Source organism: Myiozetetes cayanensis, unplaced genomic scaffold (assembly GCF_022539395.1).
Source record: "Myiozetetes cayanensis isolate MyiCay16 unplaced genomic scaffold, myiCay2020 scf5-8, whole genome shotgun sequence".
In the NCBI taxonomy this organism is placed as follows: domain Eukaryota; kingdom Metazoa; phylum Chordata; class Aves; order Passeriformes; family Tyrannidae; genus Myiozetetes; species Myiozetetes cayanensis.
This window is the reverse complement of record NW_026087742.1, coordinates 89,098,470-89,123,326: the sequence shown is the minus strand read 5'-3', so window position 1 is coordinate 89,123,326 and position 24,857 is coordinate 89,098,470. Positions and strand designations below refer to the sequence as shown.

The 24,857-nt window shown below is 41.0% G+C and overlaps 1 protein-coding gene across 1 annotated transcript in view; it reads left to right on the top strand.

Annotated features, from left to right (window-relative positions):
- Positions 1-19,868: 19,868 nt before the first annotated feature.
- Positions 19,869-24,857, top strand: part of UXS1 (UDP-glucuronate decarboxylase 1) — a 57,638-nt gene continuing 52,649 nt past the window's right edge. The window contains exon 1 of the mRNA XM_050333841.1: positions 19,869-20,026. Within this exon, the coding sequence (XP_050189798.1) occupies positions 19,930-20,026 (97 nt within the window). The 5' untranslated portion in view covers positions 19,869-19,929. The remainder of the gene's footprint in view (positions 20,027-24,857) is intronic.

The window sequence follows — 24,857 nt, the reverse complement described above, 5'->3', positions numbered from 1 at the left end:
CTGATGTAATTTAGTGTAGAAATAAAAAGTACTTTGGAGAATCAAATGCCCTGGAGATACAGTTTTCCCCTTCCATTGAAGGAACGGGACTAGTGCAGTAATTCAATAAACTACCTTAGAGCTCAAAAAGTCCCCATTAGCTGCTGAGCAAATAAGTCCCAGAAATGCAAGGTAGAGCAAGTGGGCAGGTGAATCCTGAAGGCTCCTTCCAACTCACTTAGAGACACTACTCTGACAGCAATCCAGCATCCTCCATAGCGGAGCAGACCTGGGGATTTTGGTAATCTCTAGCAGACTGTTCTTTCCTGTTTGATTGTCTCTAGAACTGTCAGTTCTGCCATTAACACTGCTTCAGAAATTGCTGCTATTCTGAAATTTTCATCTGCCCCTATGCCAGAACTTTGGAAAGCTTCAGAAACTCTCAGCAGAGGTGTCATTATCCAACCAGCAACATCAGTCGCACGCAACAGGAACCAGCATGCTCAATTAGTCTTAATGTACTGTATTTCTGTTCCTAATTTAATAGCCTTGCAACCTTATCTGCAGCATCTGTTAGCTGCAGCAAGGTCATCAACTTTTTCATTAGTGCTGAATTGCAGAGAGAACTGGCAACATGTGGAGTCTACTCAGAACACTCGATTTTCCTGAGTGTCACTAATGCTTATTAGTATAGATAGCACTGCTTTCCTACAGAGTCACTCTGCCCTTCGGTTGTATTGAAACTGGCTTAGTAATTGAAAGTTTTTGAAACTACACTAATTTCAAAGATGGGAAATTAACTGAAGGAAGGACTAGAGACAAACAAACAAACAAAGGGAGTTTAATAATAAGAACCTTACTTTTTCAGCAATAGGAAAAAAAAACCCTCAGAGAATATGTGTAAAGTGTCAAAGGTACTCATAGCGGTTACTTCCAATTCACATGCTAGAATTCAGTTGCCTATAAGGAGTCTTTGAAAGTTAGCTCAGTTAAAGCATCTAAAGCAGCAGCATAGGCAGGATAATCTGGAAGAAAATATGCATCTTCTCTCAACTAATTGGTCCTTGATCATCTAAACTGTAATAAATTACTGATTATTAATCTAACTGTTCAACATGCAGACACAAAAACACATATAGAACTAAAATCATGGAACCATGGAAGTTCACAATTCTGATGCACCCATAGGTTTTAAATAAGAGTTTTTATGAATATAGACTGTTTGCTGAAGTGTTATATTGAAGAATAAGAACAGAAAGCAAATGAATCAGCACATCTGATATTGCTCTGGTTGTGCCTATCCCTAGAAGATGTCATAGTATCCTGAAACTGAGGACAGAAGGCTACATAAGGCAGCCCCTCCATCAGAATAATCACCCCAGCTGTCTGTCAATGCCCAGACTTTATAATGCAATAAAAAAGTGTGATTTCAACCTGACCAGTTCCCACTGTGGTTCACTGCAGCTGCATGAAAAACGGGATTGCTTTTTTCAGCGCATGTATGGTGCTTTAGAGTATACAACAAAAATAAAGGAGCTCAGTTCTTCAAAGCTAGCTAGGTATGTGCTTTACATACTTGCAGATATGCTTTGCCTCCCTTACTAGAGCAGAGTGTCTGGTGAGTGGTCAGGGAGAGCCATCATGGAAGAAAATACTTGGTATCCTACACAGGGAAGTAGACTATTGCTTCAGTCTGCTACTCATAAAATAGGAATAAAAGCAGTTTTCTTTACTGTGGAGTTTGCTGTAGGTTGCCAGTGTCTGTGGGGGCTCAGCATCTGAGGTAGCTTGTAAAATCATTGGCACCAGTGCAAAATAAGTCCAGCCAAGCTGGATGACTTGATAAAGGGAAACACGCAGGACAAACCTGAATATACATCTGGATATTGTTTTAAGAGGAACTCTGCTACATCACAATCAACTCAAAAGAGGTTCCTTCTAAAACTGACCCTGTGCATTCTTGATCTAGCTAGAGATCTTTGCAGATAGTATCTGCCTGAAAAAAACTCAGATTTTGAGCTCATTTTAGAAATTCTTTAGCCAGGACAGGTCACATTCTAAAACATATATCCTGTGGTATAAGGATGGTGAGTAGAGTTGAATTCTTCATCTAGTAAAATGCAGAGACACGCACATCACCACCACCAAACCTCAAATTCTTTCAGGGTCAAAGTAATATGAGTTTTATTTCTTTAACTATAAAAAAAAAAACCCTCAGTCTCATCAGAATACAAAATATAAGAGAAGTAGTTACCTATTCAGCTTTTAAGAATACTTTCAGAGACATTCAAGATCTGCACCCCCTAGTTGTTCTGTGCATTTCATCTCCTTTACCTTAATTGCATATATGTTGACCAGAAAGTGTGATTGTAAAGAAAGCTAACAATTCCTGGCCTTGTGAGTTATCGTTTTGTATTTCAAATAGAGGTAGCTGGCAATGATCTTATGAATACAAGTTGATGTAATTTCTCAAGGGGAGGATTAAATTATGAAAAGGTTGGTGTTCTGAAAGACTTCCTCTGGGGAAAAAAAAAAAAGGATTTTAGTTTTGAATGTTGGTGTTGTAAAAAAATAAACACTTTTAGGGTTTGTTTTGCCCTAGAGTCTCAGTGGAGAGCTAGAGAAATGGTAGGGCTCTGACACATACCAAGGAATTCAGACTCATCAAGTAAAGCAAATGAGATCATTATTCAGACTGTTTGAAACATCTCAGTTGTGAAATTTGTTGTGGTTTTATTAGAGATAGTTTACATTAATTTAATTAAACTATTCGCAAGAAATACTATCTGTGTGAATCACTCAACACTTCTGTTAACTAACTTCTTAATAAATCTTTCAGTAAAGGTATAAGGGACAAGATTTCTGTTCCTGATATTTCTAACATTAGAAAATGAAGCAGGAAGAATGTCTGGAAAGTGTTGCTTATTCTCCAAACATGAGGCCTTTTGTGGTTCTGCACTGCACTTTGTTTTTTGGGGGATTTATTTTTTTTTAAGAGAACTGATGAACTTCTTTGCAGATCCCCTATAGTGAAATAGTAGATAGATGCTCATTTGTTGATCCAAAGACAACTGAATCTGGACCAAGAACAGAGCACTACATTATATTTTCTCTCTGCAAAGCCACATAGGAGGGTTTTTGGCATGCCACATGCCTATTTTGTTGATTAACCTTTCCAAAGCAACTAATGCATCAGTTTGTTCCAGCCACTTGATAAAAATGTTTTACTTTGTCTAGGTCAAGTTAGAGCCATGGGGTTTTAAGAATTACTTAGTTCATTTAATCTTAATCATAATTTATTTCTGTGACACTGAATAAGCATAAGTAAAGCAAATATCAATTGTTTTCCTCTAGAATCATTTTTATCAGCTATTCGTTTCCACCTGTTAATATTCTGCAAAGTACCTACACAAATAATGGTCTGTGTTTGCAAATACATTTCAATGTGTTTGCAAATGCACATTCAATGAATATGTAGATAAACTAAATGTTGACACTGCTAGTTCTGCAGTTCCAACCACTGTATTACCAGGTTTGTACTGCTTTGCTCTATTTCTCCCTTGTTCTGCATTTTTCATTTCTGTTCCATCTCTGAGAGACTGACATAGAATACAGATTGCCAGGAATTGACATCAATCTTCTGGTAAACTGTGGTATGGTAACAGTAAAACACATCAAGAGGGAAAATATACTTACAATGACATTTTTATGTTTAGCAGCCAAAAAAAGAGGCAGAGGTAGGGAAATCAGCTCACTGTACTAGAAAGCACTTGCTGGTTGGCAGACTGAATTCCTTAATGACATTCTTATTAAGCCCTTGCTGCCAAATGCTGTTTGCTTTTGCTGTCAGAACTGTCTGCATTAATAATGAATAACTGCTTAGAAGCTCCTTACATAAAGCATTGTTTTCATGTCACTGCCATAGACGGCATCTCTAGGCAGATGAGAAAGTACCTTGTGAACGAGTTCATTGAACAGTCCTTTTTAATGCACTTGAGCTGGGACAGTGTTTCCATGGACACAGTCACAGTGGTCTGGACTACAACATCCCGAGGATGAAGACCTCCAGACTTATACTGTTAACCTGAGTGGTCTAATATCATCTTTTCACTACATTTACAGTTGAGTTAACTCGGCTGTGAAGACACATTATTAGCAGTAGTTATGAGAGTAGTGAGCTGGGAAACCCTCCGGGTAAATGTAAACACACTTAAGTATGTCAAAGCCCTAGTGTAATATAGTCCCAGAGGTAGAAGCCTCTTGGCAGATGGGAAAGGGTTGCAATATATAAGTGAGCTTACTGGGTTGTCTTGTGAAATCTTGCAAAAATTACACTGTTTGCAGAACAAATACAGTGAAGGCAGATATCTCTTTCCTTCCACATAGTGCAGTTTCTATATTTCTTTTTTTGCCTCAAATGTATTAATGCTTTTATTTTCCCCTGGTTGAGACCAGCTCTGTATGCAGAACATATAAACAGTGCATAATTTAGAGTGGATGTCTGACAGCAAAAGTTCTGCTGTGGAGCTGCTTTGCTTGCAGTACTTTGTTAATGTGAATTCTGGATACTGCTGTGAAGTTGCTGCAGCAAAACTCTTTCTTTGTGAATAATTTTGTGTAGAAATATAATCCAATACTGTAACTCTAATCCAATCCAGTAACTGTTGATGGATCACTATCATGACTTTTCCAGACAAGGTCTGACAAGATTTAGCCCTAGGCAGTTACATTGTTTTTGAAAACAGCCTAGTCCTCTGGGAATAAGGAGTGTATAGCATGTGCTAGAATCTTTCTTGGCTTTAAGAAGGTATTACTAAGAACAAGTTTTTTAAAGTGGAAAAAACATGGAGTAGTAAAAAGAATTTAAAGGGGAGAAAGCTATAGGAGAAGCCTACAAACCTCTAAAAAGCAAAAATGTCGATCCCACATGTGGTAGTCAAGGTCATATAGAAGTTGTGCAAAAAGGTAGAACCCTGAAGGTGGATGTAAAACCACAGCTATTTACTTACATTCAGATATGTAGCCCACACTTACCCCTCCCAACACAATGGCTCCAGTGTCACCTGCATGTTCAGTAGTTGTATTCATGCAGTGTAAAGACAAAACTGACTGAAAAAAAAATGCTTAGAGAGAGAGATAAAAAGAAGAGGCCCTGTATGTACCTCCAAGCATCTTTGCATAGCGTGTATAGGACAAACTTTCTTACCTCCCTGTATTTGGCTTTACTGATAAGCAGCACAGTTACACTGCTTGGGTAACTCTTATGCCAGCAAAACCACATCAAAAGTAAAAATTGGAGTCTAACGCACATTTAAAGTTTTGCCTTTTTTAAGTACAGTGGTGTGAGGATGTATGATTTTTTTTTTGCCAGGTTAGATAATTATAGATGCCATGTACTTCGTGCAGTCCAGAGCACAATCCTCAGCCTTGCAAAACAAGCCCAGTAGTAACATTACTATACTGCTATCTCAGTGGATGGGTGATGGGGGAAGACAGAACTTTATTTCTGTCACAATTAAAAAAGGAAAAATTGTCAGGTATAGACAAGGTCTCAGCATGACTATTCCTTGTCCTACAAGAGAACCCTCTTCATCTCTCAACTGCCTTTTCTTTCTTCAAGCAGGCACTGCACAGTATGATACCCAGGCTTTTGCTAACAAACTGTGCCTACTGCCATGAATCTCCCTGTCAGGGAGCAGCAAGGTCCAACTGTGCCATAAGGAAAAGGCAGTGGGAAACAAAGCATGATGAAGCAGCTGGCAGACAGAGGTCTGCCATATCAGTAAGGGTTGAGTCCCACAGTACCTGAGTGAGGTAACCAGAGAAGGTCTGGTGACTACTCAGCTTAGGCTGAGAGTTCAGATGACCAGACAAGATCATAAAGACAAGCAGACTGATTAAGCAATGGAGTCAAACTCCAAGTCAAGATCAGGGTCTGGATAACAGTGTCCAAGGCTGGGGATGGGTATGACTGTGGCATAACTGCAAGGTAGGTCAGGTGGGGACAAGGGCAAGAGTCTCAGCCTAAAACAGCTCTGAAGGGATCCTTAGACAAGACATCCTCCAGCTTTTTCTTCACAAGAGATCTTCTCAATGAGCAAGCCTTGAATACAGACAGATAAGCCCTTGGCACCAAGCCCAGGCAGGCAAACTCCCAGGAGGGGAGGGGAATGTGCTGATACCCTCTGGACATCCAACATCAGCACTCAGTATGGGTTCTCCTTCTAAATGGTGATGATCTCTTGGAAGAAATGAGAACAGAGCTCAAGTGGAATTAGATATTTTTAGAAAGACTGTAATATATTTTAAGAGCAAATCTGAGTGTTTGCTCTATGGTTAATAGAGATGTGTGACTGTAAGAAGACTTGTAACTCACATAGGATACTCAGTGTAAGAAAAATGGAAAAATAAACTGCCATCTGGCTGTGTTTAAAAATGGACAGAGGTTGCTGTATTTTAGGTGACATCCATCCTATTTCTCTGTGACAGATGGAAAAAGAATATATATTCACACAATCAAACCCAGACAAGCCTTTATTCTTGGTGTTGAAACCAAGCAGACTCCTTGTCAATGAAAAGCATTGAATCAGAATATGAGATTATAGTTAGATAGATAGCTAGCTGAGTATGCTTAGTGGAAATACAGGATAACAGTGAACTACTGAATTAATTTAGATGGAAAGGCTGTGAAAGGCTGAGACAAGAGACTTGTAATGAAGTTCTTTATAAAATTCCCATTAATTGATAAAGTATGCATTCCTCCAAGCTTAAAGAGACCACCTTTGTTATTAAAATCATGTAATAACTGATTTTGCTAGCTCTTGTGCAAGCACTCCTACCTGCATTCCCAGGGTATTTTAGGTTGCTCCACTGTTTTCCTTTTTTTCAGTTTTGATCTAATCCCATGATCATAACCAAGGGAGGGACAGTCAGAATGAAGGATGTTCAAAAGAGAACTAGTTCCTGTGGGAACCTGGTAGGCATTTTGATCTAGAGCTCATAAAGAACTTAATCACCTAAAAACTGAACCCCATAACTGTCTAATGCTTAGACATCTGACCCCAAAACTGAAGCTACACCCTTGTGCCTTGAGTTCTTTGCAGAATGTATGAGGAGAATCAGCTAGCACAAGGTAAAAACCATTCAAACAATGAACTATAAAGTATCTTCTGTGGTCCTGGCATCAGGTAAGTTGTGTTCCTAGTAGCTCAGGGCCATCAAAGAGTTCCCCTGTATTATGCAGATGATTTTGCTATAATGGTGTTGGGTGGATGAAGATTCCACTCATATTTTTCAACTTAGTAGGTGCCATTAGCTCCTGCAACACAGTTAATGTACAGTTACAGCTAAAGTGGATTCACAAAGAATTTAACACAGTTGCAAGACATGCTTACATATGAATTTCAGATGCAGCATTTAGGAAACAGGATACAACTATCATTCAGCAAATGTATTTTTTCAGTGGAAAGTACAGAAGACCAGAGGTTTCTGGGATTAATTTTTGGTAGTGGGATTGGTGGTTTAATGTTTATTTTGAACAACAGGAAAAGGTCTGCACAAAAGCGATGTAGTTTTCCTTAGAACAGTCTGACAAGATTCTGCTTCGGCATTCACGAATGAATTATGAATCTCTCAGTCCAGATTTTAGTTTGGGATCTACACTGCATCCAAAGAAGAGCAACAAAGCTGGTGAAGGGTCTAGAACACAAGTCCTGTGATAAGCAGCCGAAAGAACTGTGGTTATTTGTCCTGGAGAAAAGGAGGCTAACAGGAGACTGTAACGCTGGCTAAACTATCTGAAAGGAGACTGTAGCAAGGTGGAGGTTGGTCTCTTTTCTCAAGTAAAAAGTGGTAGGACAAGATGAAATGGCCTCAAGTTGAGCTACGGGAGGTTTAGTTTGGATATTAGGAAAAATTTCTTCACCAAAAGGGTTGTCAAGCATTGGACACTCTGATCAGGAAAGTGGTGGAATTACTCCCTTGGAAGTGTTCAAAAAATATGTGGATGAGGCACTCAGGGACATGGTTTAGTGATGGACTTGGCAGTGTTAGGTTTATGATTGGACTTGGTATCTTAAGGGTCTTTTCCAACCTAAGTGATTCTATAATTCTATGTTATTGCCTAGCACAGTGTGTATAACAAATCACTTAGTGATTCACCCTTTTGAAATTTACTTTCCTTGCTTTTAACTTGTACCTCAAGGAATTCACCTGGTTTCACGTATAAGGTTCTTTACGGATTTGTCAGTGAGGAACATTCATGAAGGTATGTTTTGTATGTGGTGCTCCCATTAAATTCACAGAGAGTTCAAGGACTGTTAAAAAATGTGTATTGGAAAAAGGGCAACATTAACATATATTGAATATTGAAGTCTCTGACTGAGTAGCAGCCCCTTAGCTCCTGTCTTCCCTCTCCCTGAGCTAACTTGCTCCTGCAGGATTGGACTGACATGATGTTACATAAATAAAAAATTATTCTTCTTTCCAGACCAATCAGTGAGTAGGTAGATCATAAATAGACTTTTCTTAATTTTATCACATTGAAGTAGAATTATATAAACTATATGATCCCTTCTGCTGATGGAAGAGGTTTTAAATAACATTTCTCTAGGCTTTATTTGGAAAACTAGATGGTCAGATGATAATTACCCTATTTCCATTTCTAAATTACTGCCGGAGGAGGCTTAGCTATTGCAATCTAGCAGAGACCAACACCTCATCAGGCTCAAGAGGCAATTAAACTACTGAAGTTTAAAAAAATTGCAGGCATGTACATTTCTTCAGTGTCTTGCATTAATTGTTCTAAAGACTTTACTTACCTTCTTGAAATTTTCTCAGCTGTAAACTGGGATGATCATTTGCATGATGCTAATGAAAATACTATATATACCAAAAAGATGAAAAAATCCCTTAACTGCCTCCCTTTTAGTGATTGATTTCCAATAATAAACATGAAGAGGTTCAAGGCAAAGTATATCAATGAGTAAATCAAAGATATGTGCTATAGAGTGAATGCTTCCTCTGGCCTTATTGCAAGGATGCATAAATTCTGCGTGGGTTACTCCACTATATTCACAGTTCTACCTTTCCATATTCTTCAGGAGTACAAAAAAAAAAAAAAAGGTGTTTGAGGAAGGAAGTGTCTGTGTGTTGGGAGAAAATTAATGTATGAAAAACTGAAGAGTAAAAAATCAACTTAATCAGAAGCAACACTGAGGGACAGGCTTGGTGCTAAATATAGTATTTTGCGGACAAAGTCATTGAAAATAAAAATTTGAAAGTATAAAAAGCTATTGCAATAAAACACTTCTTAGTATCCTCTCCCTCTTCTTTCAGCTTGCATTTTTCCTATTCATTTAGTGAATATCAATGACCTTCTGAGTTTCCAGGCCAAGTGAACCAACAGGCAGATGCTGTAGCCATGTCTGCAATACGTGTCTGTGTACAAACCCCAGATGGAAAGCCACACTCAAGACCACAGAGCATGCTTTTGCAGCCCCTTTCTCTTGGTGGTCTAGTCACATCTACACACAGAATGGAATGTGCTGGGCCACGATGCCTACGCTACAAACCCAGTCAATATTCCACACCTTTCCACAGACCTTCCTCACTCATTTATTTGCACATGTGTACTGGTTTGGGCTGGCACGGACTTAATTTTCCTTATAGCAGTTCATATGATGCTGTGTTTTGGATTTATGACCAAAAGAGTGTTGGTAACTCAGAGATGTTTTGGCTATCCCTGAGCAAGGTTTGTAGAGTGTCAGGGCCTTTTCTGCCTCTCACCTCACTGTATGGGTGAAGGGGTTGGGGCTGCACAGGGAGTTGGGAGGCGACACAGCTGGGACAGCTGACCCCAACTGACCCAAGGGATATCCCATATCATACAACATTGTGCTCAGCAATAAAAGCTGGGGGAAGAAGAGGGAAGAAAAAATATTTGGAGTCATGGTATTTATCTTCCCAAGTAACCATTGCTGTGATGGAACCCAGCTTTTCTGGAGCTGGCTGAACACCTGCCTGACCATGGGAAATGTTGAATGAATTCCTTATTCTGTTTTGCTTATGCAGCTTTTGGTTTACCTATTGAAGTGTCTTTATCTCAACCTCTGAGTTTTCCCACTTTTATCTTTCTGATTCTCCCTACTTTCCACAGGTGGGGGGTGAGGGGTGCAGTGAATGAGCAGCTGCGTGGGGCTGAGGTACCTTTGGTGGTTAACCCACAACACCACATCAGCTTTGCATCTCTCTCTTACATAAGGAGTCTTTCTTTTTACTCACTTTGTCCAATATTTTAGCTTAGCTTTATGCAGAGAAGATGAAAATTTACATCAGGTGTCCATGTCTCTGGACTATTGTCATTCCCTACTCTTTGACTATGGTGTCCCCAAGACTAGCACTTGGCAGCTCTCTGTGTGGAGCTATGAGCGTTTGAACCCACAGGAGTCATCAAGACTAGCAGTGAGATGCACTCGACAGCATATGAAAGCTGGGAAACACAAAGATTTTTGTGCTGTTGTAAGGGCTGTTGCACTCTAATGATGCTTTTATGGGTGGTCTGAGACGAAAACACTGAGCAACATCAGGAATTTGGTACTAGGTTGTCCTTCAGCTCCTAGTGAAGGACAATAGTCCTAGAGATAGCATATTAATTAATTGCAGGATGCAATATAGACAGAAATTACTGCTAAAAAGAGAGGGATTTTTGCCCCTGGTAATAAAGGGTAAACTATTTCCCAAAGTGCATGACCATACTGAAAGGCATCAGAGGTCCTTAATAGCTGGTGTTTCAATACAGTTTTTGTTCAGGCATAGTTATTTCATTCAGCAACCACATAGAGTAGCTTAGCCCATAAATGTACGAGCACAGCCTTTACTAAAGCTAGGCAAATGTGAAGGGTGGCACCTCTAAGAGTATTCCAGATTTTATAGTCTAACAAGATTAATTTAGATGCTATAAACCATAAGTCTACCTGGCTGTAAATACTGAAGTAAATTATGAAGCTAGTCAGAGATATCTTGTTGGAACTCCTCTGGAAGAGCACATTAATTTCTAGACAAAACTTCCTGATATGGTATTTCAGTATAGTAATTTTCTTTAAAAAACAAAAATGGAAAATAATGCCTTCCAGATGGATTTTGTCTTGAAATGTCCATTGACATGTGACAAAACCATACAGAAGACAAATGAATGGCCTGATAGATGGAATACAAAACTGGTTTTACTTGTGCTTGCTCTCCAGTTGGCTGGATTTAGCAAATGAAGGCTGCATGAGATGCATGAGTAATTGGAGTTTCTACAGCCAAGTTCATTTTGGGTGAGAGTGGGTGGGCTGAGCCAAGGCATGGTACACAAGTGCCATTCATGTGGATGACACCCTTCATTCTTCTCTCCTCATACAAACAAACTCTTCTTTTTGTAAATGCCATGGAGTACTGGGTGTGGGGAATAAAAAGGATCAGAAATCTAGTTTAGATTGTTATTGTCTGGCATTGTTCTCAAAATTCTTGAGAGAAATGTGGATAATTAAAACTTTTATTTCAAGATATTTGAGCACAGGTTCTTAGTTTCAACAGATTACTTTCTTTTCTTTTCCCCCTTTCCATAATACTTTCCATTTTGTCCTGTAGATTTCTCTTCTCCTGGGGCCCCATTGCTTTCTCCCAGGAAGCTGTCACTGCAGACTTTGCTCTTAAGTTTTGCTAAAAGAATTATTATTATTTCATATCCAACAAATTGCGAGCTCTGATTGAAACTCTCATAGTCAAAGTGTTCATATGTCTTGGACTCCTTGCTGCTTAATAAGACTTAAGCATAACCTATATATTTTCCACCTGCCTACCACCAATAAATGTATAAGGAAATTAACATCTCTAAGACCTACGCTATTTAAGATGTAACCAGCTGGTAATTAAAAAATTACTGAGGGACCAGAAAGACAGGAGAGCAGGGAGAGAGACATAAAGAGACACAGGAATGTGTACACACATTTACACAGTATGTACCCAGGCTAAACAAATCACAGCCATCACCAGCACAGACATTAGAGTAAAATGTACACTAACTGCTCATCTTACTGATAACTGCTTGATTCTTTTCAGGATACAAGTTTAAGTTATCCTGGCAAGAGAGCAATTTTTCCAGTATATTTTATGCAGGTACATTTGAACTATCTGGAAGTGAATCTGGTACAACTATGTTGGGAAATGCTTTTGTATGTACAGTAGACAAGCTCCTGAGCCATATTTGTTGAAATTGCCAATAACTTGAATCAGTGTAATGATTTTCCTTTTAACATGCACCAGAGTTTGAGATTTTTGCCTATTTAGTCAGCCTATCACATGTACATAGAAGAAAGGTTTCCAAACCTTTTTGATCTACAGCCTCCCCCTGACTTCAGACGTAATCTTCTGACAGTAGGACTATTTTTTTCTAGAACCTTTTGCAGAATGCTTCAAAGTAGTCCATATGTTGAAAATTCAGGATCTAGGAATACTTCCCAGATGTAGTTCAGGTGTATGTTCTAACTTTGTCTTCATTGCATTTGTTCATCGATTCATGATTCACCTCCCAGTATGGTTTCCATAGCTAAAAGCAGAGGGTTGTATGAGCCAGTAAGGTCATATGCTTAGTCAAGCCCTGGCCTAATCAACTTGGCTTAATGTCTAGTGTGAAGCCCATGATAAATGCAAACTTGCTTATTTATAAAACCTTCCCATGGAAGCATTTGCATAACACGAAAAGATAAATTTCTGATAATTATGTTTGATCTAATAATGAAAATACTGAATGTACTAGACCTTCGCTCTCTTTTGCTAGTTGCTTTTAATAAGCACTGCAGTAATAAATCTTCTGCACAATGAGAGGCACAAGGTAAGTATGCACATAAGAATTATCATACTTTTTTCTATGAATAAGTTTCATACTCACAAGTTCATATTGCTTTTAGATGAATTGGAAATCTATGGGATATTCTTTTCACCAGCAGTGAATTTATACTCTGTATTATGAGAAAATTCAAGGGTTCTTTTGCTACGTTTGGCTGTTTGGTTGTTGGTCTGCAAAGCAATTTCCAAATTAATTTAACTGGTATTCACTGAGGTAATTTACCTTTTAGGTAAGACCACAATTTAACTTTGGAAGGCAACGATGAAAGTTTATTTGGTTAAATCTCATTAACTACTTGAAAATGTATCTGAAAATTCCTAATCCTCCTAATTTCAAAACAGCAATTTGATACTGTAAAATACCTTGACCATAGGCTATAATTCTAAAGCCTGTAATTGCAAACAAGAGTAAGTTTACACACAAGGCTGTTCATTAGTGTCTTTACTCACATGAATATTTCTACTGAGATAACTAAAGCAAATTTATACAAAGGTAGACACACTTGCCTGGTTTTGTACCTATTCAGCTGTATCCTGGAAAAGAACAAAAGTTCAAGTGAAAAATATGGATCTATGCTTTTGTTGTTTTGTAAACACCAAATCACAAAATGGTTGAGGTTGTCAGACACTTGTGGCAGTCATTTGGTCTAATCCTTCTGCTCAGCCAGTGCTACCTATAGCCAGTTGCCTAAGTCCACATCCAGAAGGCTTTTGAGTATCTCCAGGGCAACCTGTGCTATTGCTCAGTCACCCTCACAGTACAAAAGTGTTTATTGATGTTCAAGAGGGAACTTACTGTTTTCCAGTTTGTGCCTGCTGTCTCCTGGTCCTGTCACTGGGCACCACTGAAAAGAGACTGGCTCCACCTTCTTACTACCCTCTCTTCAGGTGGATGAGATCTCTCCTGAGCCTTCTCTTCTCCAGGCTGCAAAGTGCCAGCTCTTTCAGTTTTTCCTCATATGAGAGATGCTCCAATAATCATCTTATTAGCCATCCACTGTGCTCTCTCCAGTATATTCATGTGTCTCTTGTACTGGGGAGCCCACAGCTGGACCCAACACTCCAGGTGTGGCCTCACTAGTGCTTAGTAGAGGGAAAAGCTCACTTCCCTTGATCTGCTGGCAGCATTCCTCCTAATGCAGCCCAAGGTACCATTAGCTACTTTCTCCATATGGGCACATGGCTGGCTCATGATCAAATTGGTGTCTACCAGGACCTCCAGCTCTCTGGTCCCCAGACTGTACTGGTGCCTGGGGCTATTCCTTCCCAGGTGCGGGGCTTTGTGCTTTTCCTTGTTGAACTTTGTGATGTTCCTGCCAGTCCATTTCTCCAGCCTGTCAAGGTTTGTCTGGATGGCAGCACAGCCCTATGACATATCAGCCTCTTCTTCCTGTTTGGTGTCATCTGCAAAGATGCTAAGGGTACACTTTGCCCCATCACTCAGATGAGCCTAGTATACAAGGTACACACTCTTTGCAGCTGTCCTAGATCCCTCTCCATAAGACCATGGACTGTCATAACTATGGACTACATAAAGTTAAGAATGCTCTGTGTTACATTTCCAGAAATGCGTGAGTGTACATGCTCTCTCTCTCATCCATCTAACTTCTCTGACACTACACCTAGGGAAATTTGTGGAGGAGTAACAATATTACACATCAGTAAGAATTTTTGCACTCCAAATACAATTCAACAGGGCTGTGATACACATACTTCTCAGTAATGTCTTTCTCTAAATTCAACTGTATAAATTCTCTAACACCTTTAATGACCCTGTTTACTTTCTGCTTTATTGACAGCATGAGAGTAGTTGAACAGCACTAAGACTTTCCCTGCCTCAAGGGAAAACACCAATAGAGATATCTAGACTGCAGAGTAGATGTGCTCTCCAGCATGTTGCAGTCCTGCTCGTTCAGGTACTTAGCATGAGTTCCTTATTCCCAATTAACATGATAACCCTCACATTGCTGAAACACTGAGACGGTTTGTAAACGGTATGCCTGAGGTTTCCATGAGCAAAGTAGAGGAGGCAGACCTTTTATGTAGCATACCACTAAAATGGCTAAAGTCACATCCAGCTAGCACTACTGCAAGTAAAGATGTAGAAGGAAAATGTTTTCCCTGTTCCTGGCAGTGGCCAGCACAGACTTTCAGGATAAGCCCCAAGTTGCTTTTCTTAATTAAGAGCAACCATCAGCCACTACATCACATATATATGACATATATATACATCCCTAGCCCACTCCAAGGTAGGTTTATTCTTGTTCACTTTCTGGGCCAGTGATATAAAAGGAAACCGGCATACAGTTTTGAATGCTCTATACCATCATACAAAGGAGTCACAGGCTTCTTTGTTACTAATTCCAGCATGATCTGGACTTAATCCAACCCAAAACGGATGCATTCAAAGTCATTACTTCCCAAGTGCTCTAGGGTAAGGCCAATTAAAAAGTTCCAAAGGGCTTGGGAAATCATGAAATGTAAAACAGTAGTGAATGAGTAACCTGCCTAATAAACTTACTTCATCTATGTATGATAAGAGAACCTTGAGGAACAGTGTTTTTATCTCCTTACAAGTTTTTATAGTCACTAATTTAGTCACTATCTCTTCTATTTCATTCTGACCCAATTATGAGAGGATCTTGCATGTGGCCTTCTGCACTTTCAGAATAGATGGCACACCTTAAAATCTTTTTCCAGCTTTGAAAATGTACAGGGCTGCCTTCAGTTAACTCAGGGGAAAAATGCATCATGAAGAACAAGTAGCCTAGTAGGTAATGCTACCAGTCAATTTAACAATGTTGTTTGACTTTTTTTTAATCTAGTCAGTATATCAGTTTCAAGCCTGGAGATTGAAGCAACTTTTCTGAGTAGTGTTGTGTCTTGGGTTTGTGTGTGCTTCATATGAAAAAGGGCCTCAACTTTTACAGAATGAAATCTTGGGACTACGACATAATGAAACTGGTTAACAAAATAGTTAGACTGCGCTGTAGTTTGAAATACAATTATTCTCTCATGTTATAAATTATTCTTTGCAAGTAACTGTCTAAATCATTAAATGAGTCACCTAATTCCTACAAATCTGTATTTAACAAGTAATTTTCATATTATGCTTTGACAGTTGCTTGTTTGTCTGCTTGCATTCACTGGATGATCTGTCTCTTAATTTGTATGTTTTCAGTGGTTGGGACTGTCTCAATTCTGTGTTCATGTAATACTTAGGATTGTTGTGATCCAGTTGTATTTGAAACTGTTTATTGCCATCACCATCCAAATAATAAATAATGACTGTCTGAAGCACTTAACAGCTTTCTTTTCCTTTTAAGATGTTAATATTAAAAGAATTGACTCTATTCCCTGCTCTGCATGTTCTCTTTTCATTAGCCTTCATAAAAACCACACAAACCCTCAAACTTCTAACTTTCCCTGAAAAGAAACACTGCTAGTTTTAATGCGTTTTTGTCTGAGTTCCCTTCCCCACTATGATCTGTGGTTAAAAGTAGAAACAAAAAAAGAGTCACATTCCAATCTTTTTCTAAAAAAAAACAAAACACATTTTTACAATCTTTGTATATATGAAGCCATTAGTTTTTCAAGATTATCTAGGGCTTTGTATGACTGAGTCGGTGTGCCTGTGCAGTACAACAGTGGAACTCCACAGAATCTCTAGATTTTTTAGAGGAGGATAAGGGTACCAGAACAATTCCTCCCAGGATAGCATCAGTAGCTGTAGGATGCAACTGAATGGTGAGGAAGGGTATGAGTAACTCTATGCAACCCTGTGCTACTTTCTTGGCTACATTTAGCCTGAACTAACTTAGAGACCAAAGTTACAAGAGATTACAGTAGTGTGGCAGTGTGTTTTGGTTTTATTTTTGAATTTTTTCAGTGCTTTGTAACTCCTTTTGTTACCTCTTACACTGCAGTTCTCTCTGCTCAGGTCTCACTGCCCAGGGCTCATTTCTATCTCCCAGATCATCTGGGGGAATGTCATCTTTTGCAGAAACATAACTGGGACAGAAAGCCAAGATTTTCCCTGTATTTCCACATGGCACAAGAGTCTCTCTCACGTGGCATCACAAGGAAATTCTGTAAATTGTAGCAGTTGGTTTGGTAGGGGATTTTAACCTGATTCTGGAACAACAGCTGCGTAATTGAATAGTTTTGATCTGGTATCAAGGAAAAGTACATTGCAGGGCTGCTGTGAATTCTAAGTTCATACTGGTCATTCAGGTAGATACACCTGCACATTCCCATTTTTAGTTATTATTAAAAAGTTATTTAAAAATTCCATCTTTTAAAAAACCCCATCATTTTACAGGCTGTGATTTAGCTAACAAAAAAATATCAAAATGCTCTCATAAAACATTTTGAGAACTAAAGTTGAAAACTGCAGTATGGGAGACAGTGTATATTGCCTGCAAACCATCCCAGTGAGGATTGCCATTAGCCATTAGATGATGTTATGTGATCAGTCTAAGGTAATGACCTGAAGGCAGATGGATGCCTGATAACTGATTCATAGAGCACTAAAAGTCAGCACTCAAAACTGCATCATCCCTCTGCCTTTCTCCTGGCACGTTTAGCAGCCACTACATACCAGAACCTCTGCTACTGATGCCAGTCCTTGGCACAAGGTTGTGAACATGACCAGCTGTGTCCTGAAATGTGTCCCTGCTGTTGACCATCATGGGTCTGAAGAACTTTATAGTACTTTTAAGGTACATGTCTATAGTTATAGTTGAGATATGACAGACTTACACTCACCCCCCTTAAGTTAGACATGTTCTGTCTCACTTGCAGAGTGACGTGGACACAGCTGGCCCTGGTGTCATGCATGACAAACAGCTGGCCCCATAGAGAGCATGTCAGGCTGCCTCCCACAGAGCTCAAGTCTTCTTCACCATGATATTCCATAACACCTCTTGCTCCTTTGCTCTCCTTTTCCCATCTTCATGGATTGCAGCCTGTCTCAACATGTCTCTGCAGCAAAGTTGGCCTGAACACTGAGTGAGGTGCCAAGCAAGGTGCCTTACGCTGGCAGCTTGATTGAGTCACAGACTGTGCAGCCTGGCTTAGGGCAGGGCAACCGTTAAACATGTTACCTTCCCCTAAAGGCTTGTGGATTTGGTATTGTACATATGGATACCATTATGGAAAATTCTGACTGAAAACAGTGGGGGTTTGTGGTGCAGGGAGGGAATGCTACTCCAGTAATATTCTCTAACTTTCATGTAGCACTGTTCAGCTGAAGAGTTTTGATGGGCAAATTTACTGCTGGTATAAAACTCTGTTACTTTTTCAGTGATTACTATGAAGATGAATTTGGTGCTAGATTATGTTCTAAATGTTGGTATGGTATTCCCTTTATTTCACATAGCTATAAGCACTGTAATCAACAGGAAAATTAAGTATAGCAAGCACAAATCAAAGGAAACTTAAGCCAAGAGGAAAGGAGTGGCCTTATAATCAAAGCCCAGGGTTAGGAGTTAGGAAATTTCAATTTTCAAAGGTTCCTGAATAAAGTCCCTTCTGTGGGCCATGATGGATGGATATTCTTAATCACTGCACAGCATCTTAATGCACTTACCTTTCTGAGACTCGCACATTTATTTCTGTGACTTTACTCCTTGTAATAAGAAAGGGTTAACTCATGTTAACTGCATGGGCCTCTGTTTGACTGAGGTCATAGTTTCTTTGGTGTAAACAAGCTGCATTTCTATACTGAAATTAAATAATTGAATCTAGTAATTTAATTCAAGAGCACTTGTTCTCATAGTCTTCTCCTGTGGGAGATGAGTGTGAGAAAGAATATTCCTTAGAAACTGTGTGGAAGTCATACTATTCAGGGGCAAGGTCAGGTTGTGAAAAAAGATTTCCCTTCAGATTAAGTGGGTGTATTTACTGGCAGGAGAACGTGATTTGACACATGAAGAAGGTGCCTACCATTTCAGGCAAATACCAATCTGCAGTTTGCAACGGGCCACAAGGACTTTGGATGGAAGCTGCAGGAAAAATGTAAGCCATTTTAAAATAACTGTAATCTTGTTATCCTAAACAGAGACAAATTCATAAATAATAATTTATTTATTTAGGAGGGCAAAAAATCCTCACGTTTTCATTTACAGAATCACAGAATGGGCAAGGTTGGAAGGGACTACAGTGGGTCATCTTGTCCAAGTTTCCTGCTCAAGCAGGGTCATCCTAGAGCACATTGAGGGGAGATCACATCACAGTCTACGACTTCCTTGTGAGGGGAAGAGGAGTGACTTCTCTGTAGTGACCAGTGACAGGCCCTGAAGGAATGGCCTGAAGTTGTGTCAGGGGAGGTTTAGGTTGGGTATTAGAAAGTTTTTCACCCAGAGGGTGGTTGGGCACTGGAACAGGTACCCCGGGAATGGTTGCAGCACCAAGCCTGAGAGAGTTCAAGAAGTGTTTGGACAGTGCTCTCAAGGCACACGGTATGACTCTTGGGGATGGTCCTGTGCAGGGGTAAGAGTTGGACGTGATGATCCTTGCGCATCCCTTGATATTTGGAATATTCTGTGATTCTATGATTGCGCAGAATTGTGTCCAGATGGTTCTTCTTACCACAGCAAAACGTGCAGATATGAAGAGCACATTTGGGACGAGGTAAATGGTGCTTTTAAAACACCAGGCACTGAAGGACGCAGGCAAGTCACCACCCGAGGGCCACCACAGCGGGAGGCCACAGGTGACCAAGCCCGCCGACACTGAAGCACCCTGGAAGCGCAGGGCCGCAGGGAGGCTGCGGGCGCGCCGCTTTCCCGCAAGGACGCTCCGAGGAAGGCGGACACGCTCCAACCTCCCGGGCCAGCAGCGTGAGGGAGGCAGGAAGGACGGGCAGCGCCGCGCCTGCGCCGGCAGCGCCCGGGCCGCATCCCCGGCGGGGAAGGAAGGGGCGGGCGGGAGAGCGGGCGGGCAGCGCTGCCGCCGCTGCGCCTGCGCCTGCGGTTGGCGGGCAGCGGGGCGGGGCAGCGGAGCAGGGCTGGCGGCGGCCGAGCGGGCGGCCGGCGCTGCTGCGTGCTGCTGCCGCGGGGCATGGTGAGCAAGGGGCCGCTGCTGCGCCTGCTGACCGCCATCAACCGCAGGAGGATGAAGCTGCTCATGGGGCTCGCCTTCGTCGCCTACGTCGCCTGTGAGTGAGCGGGGGTGGGGGCGGGTCTGGCACGGCCATTCATTGCCCACTGGCAGGGCACCCCCCGTGCCCCCCACCCGCCGCGGGGCAGGAGAGGAGGTGGCGGCGGCTTCTCCCGCGCCCCGCTGCGCTACCCGCTTATGGGGGCGCCGCAGCGCGGCCGGGGCCGGGGCTCCCCGGGGCTCTGCGCGGCGGGGCTGAGGGTTCCCCCTTTTCCCTGCCCTGCTGAAACTTCCCCGAGTGCGGCCGGGCCGTGCCGGCGTGCCCGCCAGCCGTGCCTTCCGCGTCCCGTCCCGAGGGCAGCGCTGCGAGCGGGACGTGGCTCGGGGGTGTTTTCCTCAGACCGCGTTTGGTGCGCCTCGATCGCGACCTGGTAGCGGTGCGAGGTGAGCAGCCCGCAGGGAAGTTTTTCCAGGGCAGGCCTCCTGTCCTTATTTTGTAAAATCCTCCCAAGTCCTTTGCGGGGCTAAATAAATGTTTGTTTATTACCTCAGCGCGTAGCTGGAGTCTTAAGAGCCTGGAGAGAGGCACAAAGGTATTTGAGAAAATCTTAGAATAGCCAATGACGGGGATGTTTATGACTTCAGTTACCAGGTGTGAGTCAAATGGTCTGATTTAAAACGTTGTCCTACCAGCTCTCTTCCCTTTCTTTTTCTTTTTTTTTAAATTTTTTTTCTGTTGCATTTTTAATTTATTTTAGCCTGTTTTATTTTCAGGCTTAGGTAGTAGGTTTTATGTAGACGGCACGATACCTTGTCAGATTAGCTAGGGAACAAGTGATTCTCTTGATACTTCAGAGCACATGTAAGTGTGGGTACGGGTGTGTGCATCAGATTTTGGATCCTCCCTTTGCATTTGGGAGGGTGGAGAGGTACAACACAAGTAATTTTGTCAGAAGGGGTGGTGTTTCCTAACACGGAAACACAACACAGCAATTCCCTTTATTACCATATGTTACTGTGCTTCCAGGGCTGTTTAGATACTGCTGTAATCATTGAAGCTGTGTGCCAGATGTAATTTAGGACAGTTTGTTTGTCCGAGTGACTGCAGGTGCCATGCCTACTGACAACTGAATGTCTGTTCTTATTTTGAAAGGGTTACGTGTTTTGCCAAAAATGATAATTGTCAAAACAGAAGTTAATAGGCTGCTGTACAAATACTGGATGTGAGTGGCAGTTGACACGGTCACTGGGACCTGGCTGTTGATTAGATTCTGTGGACAGTAGTTGGTGCTTGCTTTCTAGCTTTGTGAGTAAAAGTTACCCTTAAGGAGAAGTCTTCTGACTCCTTGTTCTTTGGGATTCAGAAAAAAGTGGAGGAGGAGAGGGACTGCAGGTCAGTGTGGCAAAAAGTAGCTTGAAAAGGGTGTTGTCTGATGGGAGTGTGCTTTTTGCAAATTTAACATGTCAGATTGCTGTGCTTTTCCATCTTTGGAATATGGATCAAAAGTAGTGGAATTCTGAGGTATGACTCTGGTGTCATCAACGTAGTATGGTATGCTGGCAGATACCTCTGGTCTAATAGATTTTAGAGAGACTATTTTTTGTTTGCTTTTTCTGTGGTGGTGATTATGATCCCATCCTCCTATCCTAAAAGGGTACTCCTTGCAATATTACTGAATCATCACTGTGCTCTGGTTGCAGTCAGATAATGCCAGACTAAAATAGCATAGAATCTGAGAAAACTGAGCTGCTGGTGTAGGTGTATGTGCTGGCACTTCTTACATTCCTTCCTTCTCAAGTACTCTCTAAATGACTAAGTGGTTTTAGGCTGTGCAGCTCCTTTCAGTGAATTTCCATTCAGTGTTAGTACATGGGCAATCAGATTTGGAGCACATGTTACAGGGAATTGTGAACTGGAGGATAGGACTTCTTTTGATAGTGCCATTTTGTCAGTCTGTGTGTGAAACTGAGCAAATGCGTAGGAGGTGTCTTTGAACAGTGTCTTACTTCATAAAAAAGCTTCTGCCTTTGAATGCAAATTTGTTACAATGAAGAACTCAAGAACTTCTCTGTGAGAGTTTGCAAACTAGAGGACGAGCTTTTTGCAGGCCGTGGAAAGGCTCTCAGCTATTTCAGTCTCAAAAGTCATTGAGTGGCTCCCTTGGTAGTTTCACAGCACGAGGTGTTGGGTGGCTTAGGCGGTCTCTGGTATCTCGGCTCCACATCTGTTTCCCACCAGCATACACCACATACAATGACTTACATTTCTGTGCTGTGCAGCAGATGAAGGAACTGTGTCATACCCATTTGGCAGTGTGGGTAATCAACAGCTGGTTTGGCCCAGCTTCAGGAGGTTGTGCACAGTGGTAAAAAGGGTAGCTGTGAGTGCTGTTGGCAGTGTTGCCATTGCATGCTTTGCAGTGTCTCACCTAAGGAGTCTTGTTTACTTTGGTTGAAAAACCACTGTGGCACGAGGCGCACAGTCAGGGTCACGTTAAAGATCCCTAGAACTCTTTTTATGGACTCTGCTGGTTTCTCTAGTAGTACTTAAGAGTCAGAAAAACCCTTACTTTACATCTGGATTTGAATTAAAGTAATATTTGATGCTTCATTTCTGTAAATCTAATCTATATTAATTTTTAAAAATCGTTCACTTGAAAGAGTGTGCTGTGCATACTTTGTGTGTATAAAAATAAAAGTCAAGAGGAGCATTTCTGTTTAGCAGGCAGTTAAAAGACTGTTGTAACATGAGCAACTCTTTCTGGGAAAACTGGAGTGAGCAGAGTTTAACATTTACATTTCTTGTAGCCCTTGGGTGAAAGGGGTTCCCCACTGCCCAGATGGTGAATCTGGAGGTACTGTGGCTAGCAAGCTGTCTGACTCACTCTGTAATCTGTTAGAATGCTGCTCAGTTTGGGTTTATATACTCTTCAGAATTAGCTTAGTTGGCTCGCTTGCAGGGCTGTCTTCTTCTGTGAACATTGCGTGGCTATACTGTGCTACATATGGTGGGAAATTTTGCCCGGAGGTTGCATTCGTGTTGCCCTTTTAAAGGGACAAAGTCTTCCACTACGGTTTTCCAGGAGTGCAGTGCTAACCAAAGCGAGGCGGAGGGGCGTGTGGAGGTGGACTGAAACAAATCCTTTCAGTCATGGAGGGAACTTACATCATATTGAGGCTGTTCTGAAACCACAGCTTCAGAACATGAGGTGATTGTAAACACAAGTGAAGTGGATTAGTTGATTTTTGTTGTCTGCAATGAGAAATGTAGACGCACCATAAAAGAACCATAATATGAATAACTTATATGCAGGCTGAGAGTTCTGCTTTTAAAAATCCCACCTGTTTGTGCGTTGGTATGTCAATACATAAACATCTTAAACTCATTCCCTTGGACATTTTAAATGTTTATTCAGCTTTATGTGGACATTCTGACATGCTTTAGTGTGGTTGTCTTTGTAGAATCAGGACCTTATTTAAGTTGTTGGAAATAACAGTGTAAAAACTTGTAGCCAGGATTTAAAGACCAGAGCTCGTCAATCTCCATGGTTTGCTTTAGTCTTTATGCTACTGTAAGTGATCTGCTGATGTCTTGGTATGACAAGGGAGTTGCATGTTCTTAATAAAAAAGTTATGAGATCTGTCTCTGGTAAAGTAGATCATTTGTAGATCAGTTAGTCATTTGTAGATCAAATAGTTCTCAGGAAGTGTATCAGGAGCCTTGTTCCTTTTCCCAGGGGAAAACGTCATGGTAGGGTGCTGTCATGAGATCCAAGCTTAAGACCTTGTCTCCTTTATATGATAAATTATAGCACAGCTACTGAAACAACTTGAAAATGAAACATCAAAATAACATGAGGGAAGTACATCCTGCAGTACAGTGGCTTGACTTCTCCCAGCATTGTTAGTTTCCATGGTTGTTGTCCTTTGTTTTACAAGATTAGCCATTTGTTTTTGTCAGATTTCCATCAACTAGGAAGAATGTAGTATTCTCTTCTCAGAATATCAAGGTGTGAGTAAGCTTTTCAGTTTGATTCTTACCAGCCCCTCTCACGTTACTTGTCTTGCATATGTTCAAAACTAAGGTTAAATACTACTTAATGTTTTGATAAGCTTCTGCTTTTCATAGTAGAAGAATAGCTGTCAGTTTGGTCCTGTACTATTGCTTCAGGCTGACTGTCTCAGATGTTATTCAGCACTGATGTGGAGAATACAAGAAATCTTGATTCCTCAGCTGTTTTACAGCCAGACATTGGGATTGACTAGTTATGGAAGAGTTAGAAATTACTGTATGTGACATCAGGCTCACCTGCTTTTTGTGTCAGCGTGCCATGTATTCTCCACCAAAAATAATCAAACACAAAACATTTGCTTACTGGCTTCATGTCTTCCAGAGCTGCCTTTCATTTGTGGGTTTATGCAAGTGAGTTCACTGTCTTCAACAGCTTCCAGTTCCCTGCTCATCAGGGTTCCAACTAGCTGAAGCCATGTAGCTTAGGAAAATTTGTTTGTGCTTCAGTTGACTTGGTCAAGAATAGATATACTCTGGCTATCCTTTGCTAGCCGGGATGTTTTAAACCAATTTTTTTGCTTCCTGGAGAAATTAATGCTTACTGTTCCAATCTTATCTTGATTTAATGTTTGTCTTTAATATTTTATTTCCACTTAGTATTTGGTTTTTTCTGTGACATGTTCAGGAGGTGGTGCTGCCATCATTCTACTCAAGGACAAACACTCTGAGAATTTTCATCTTCTTTATCCTCTGTTTTTGCAAAGGGGAAACATTTCCCTGTCATTTATATTGCTGGTTTATTTTCTGTAAGGTTGGTTGACCAAAGCAGAGTTTTGTTCAAACTGGTAGTTTTCAGCATCTCATTTATGGACCGTAG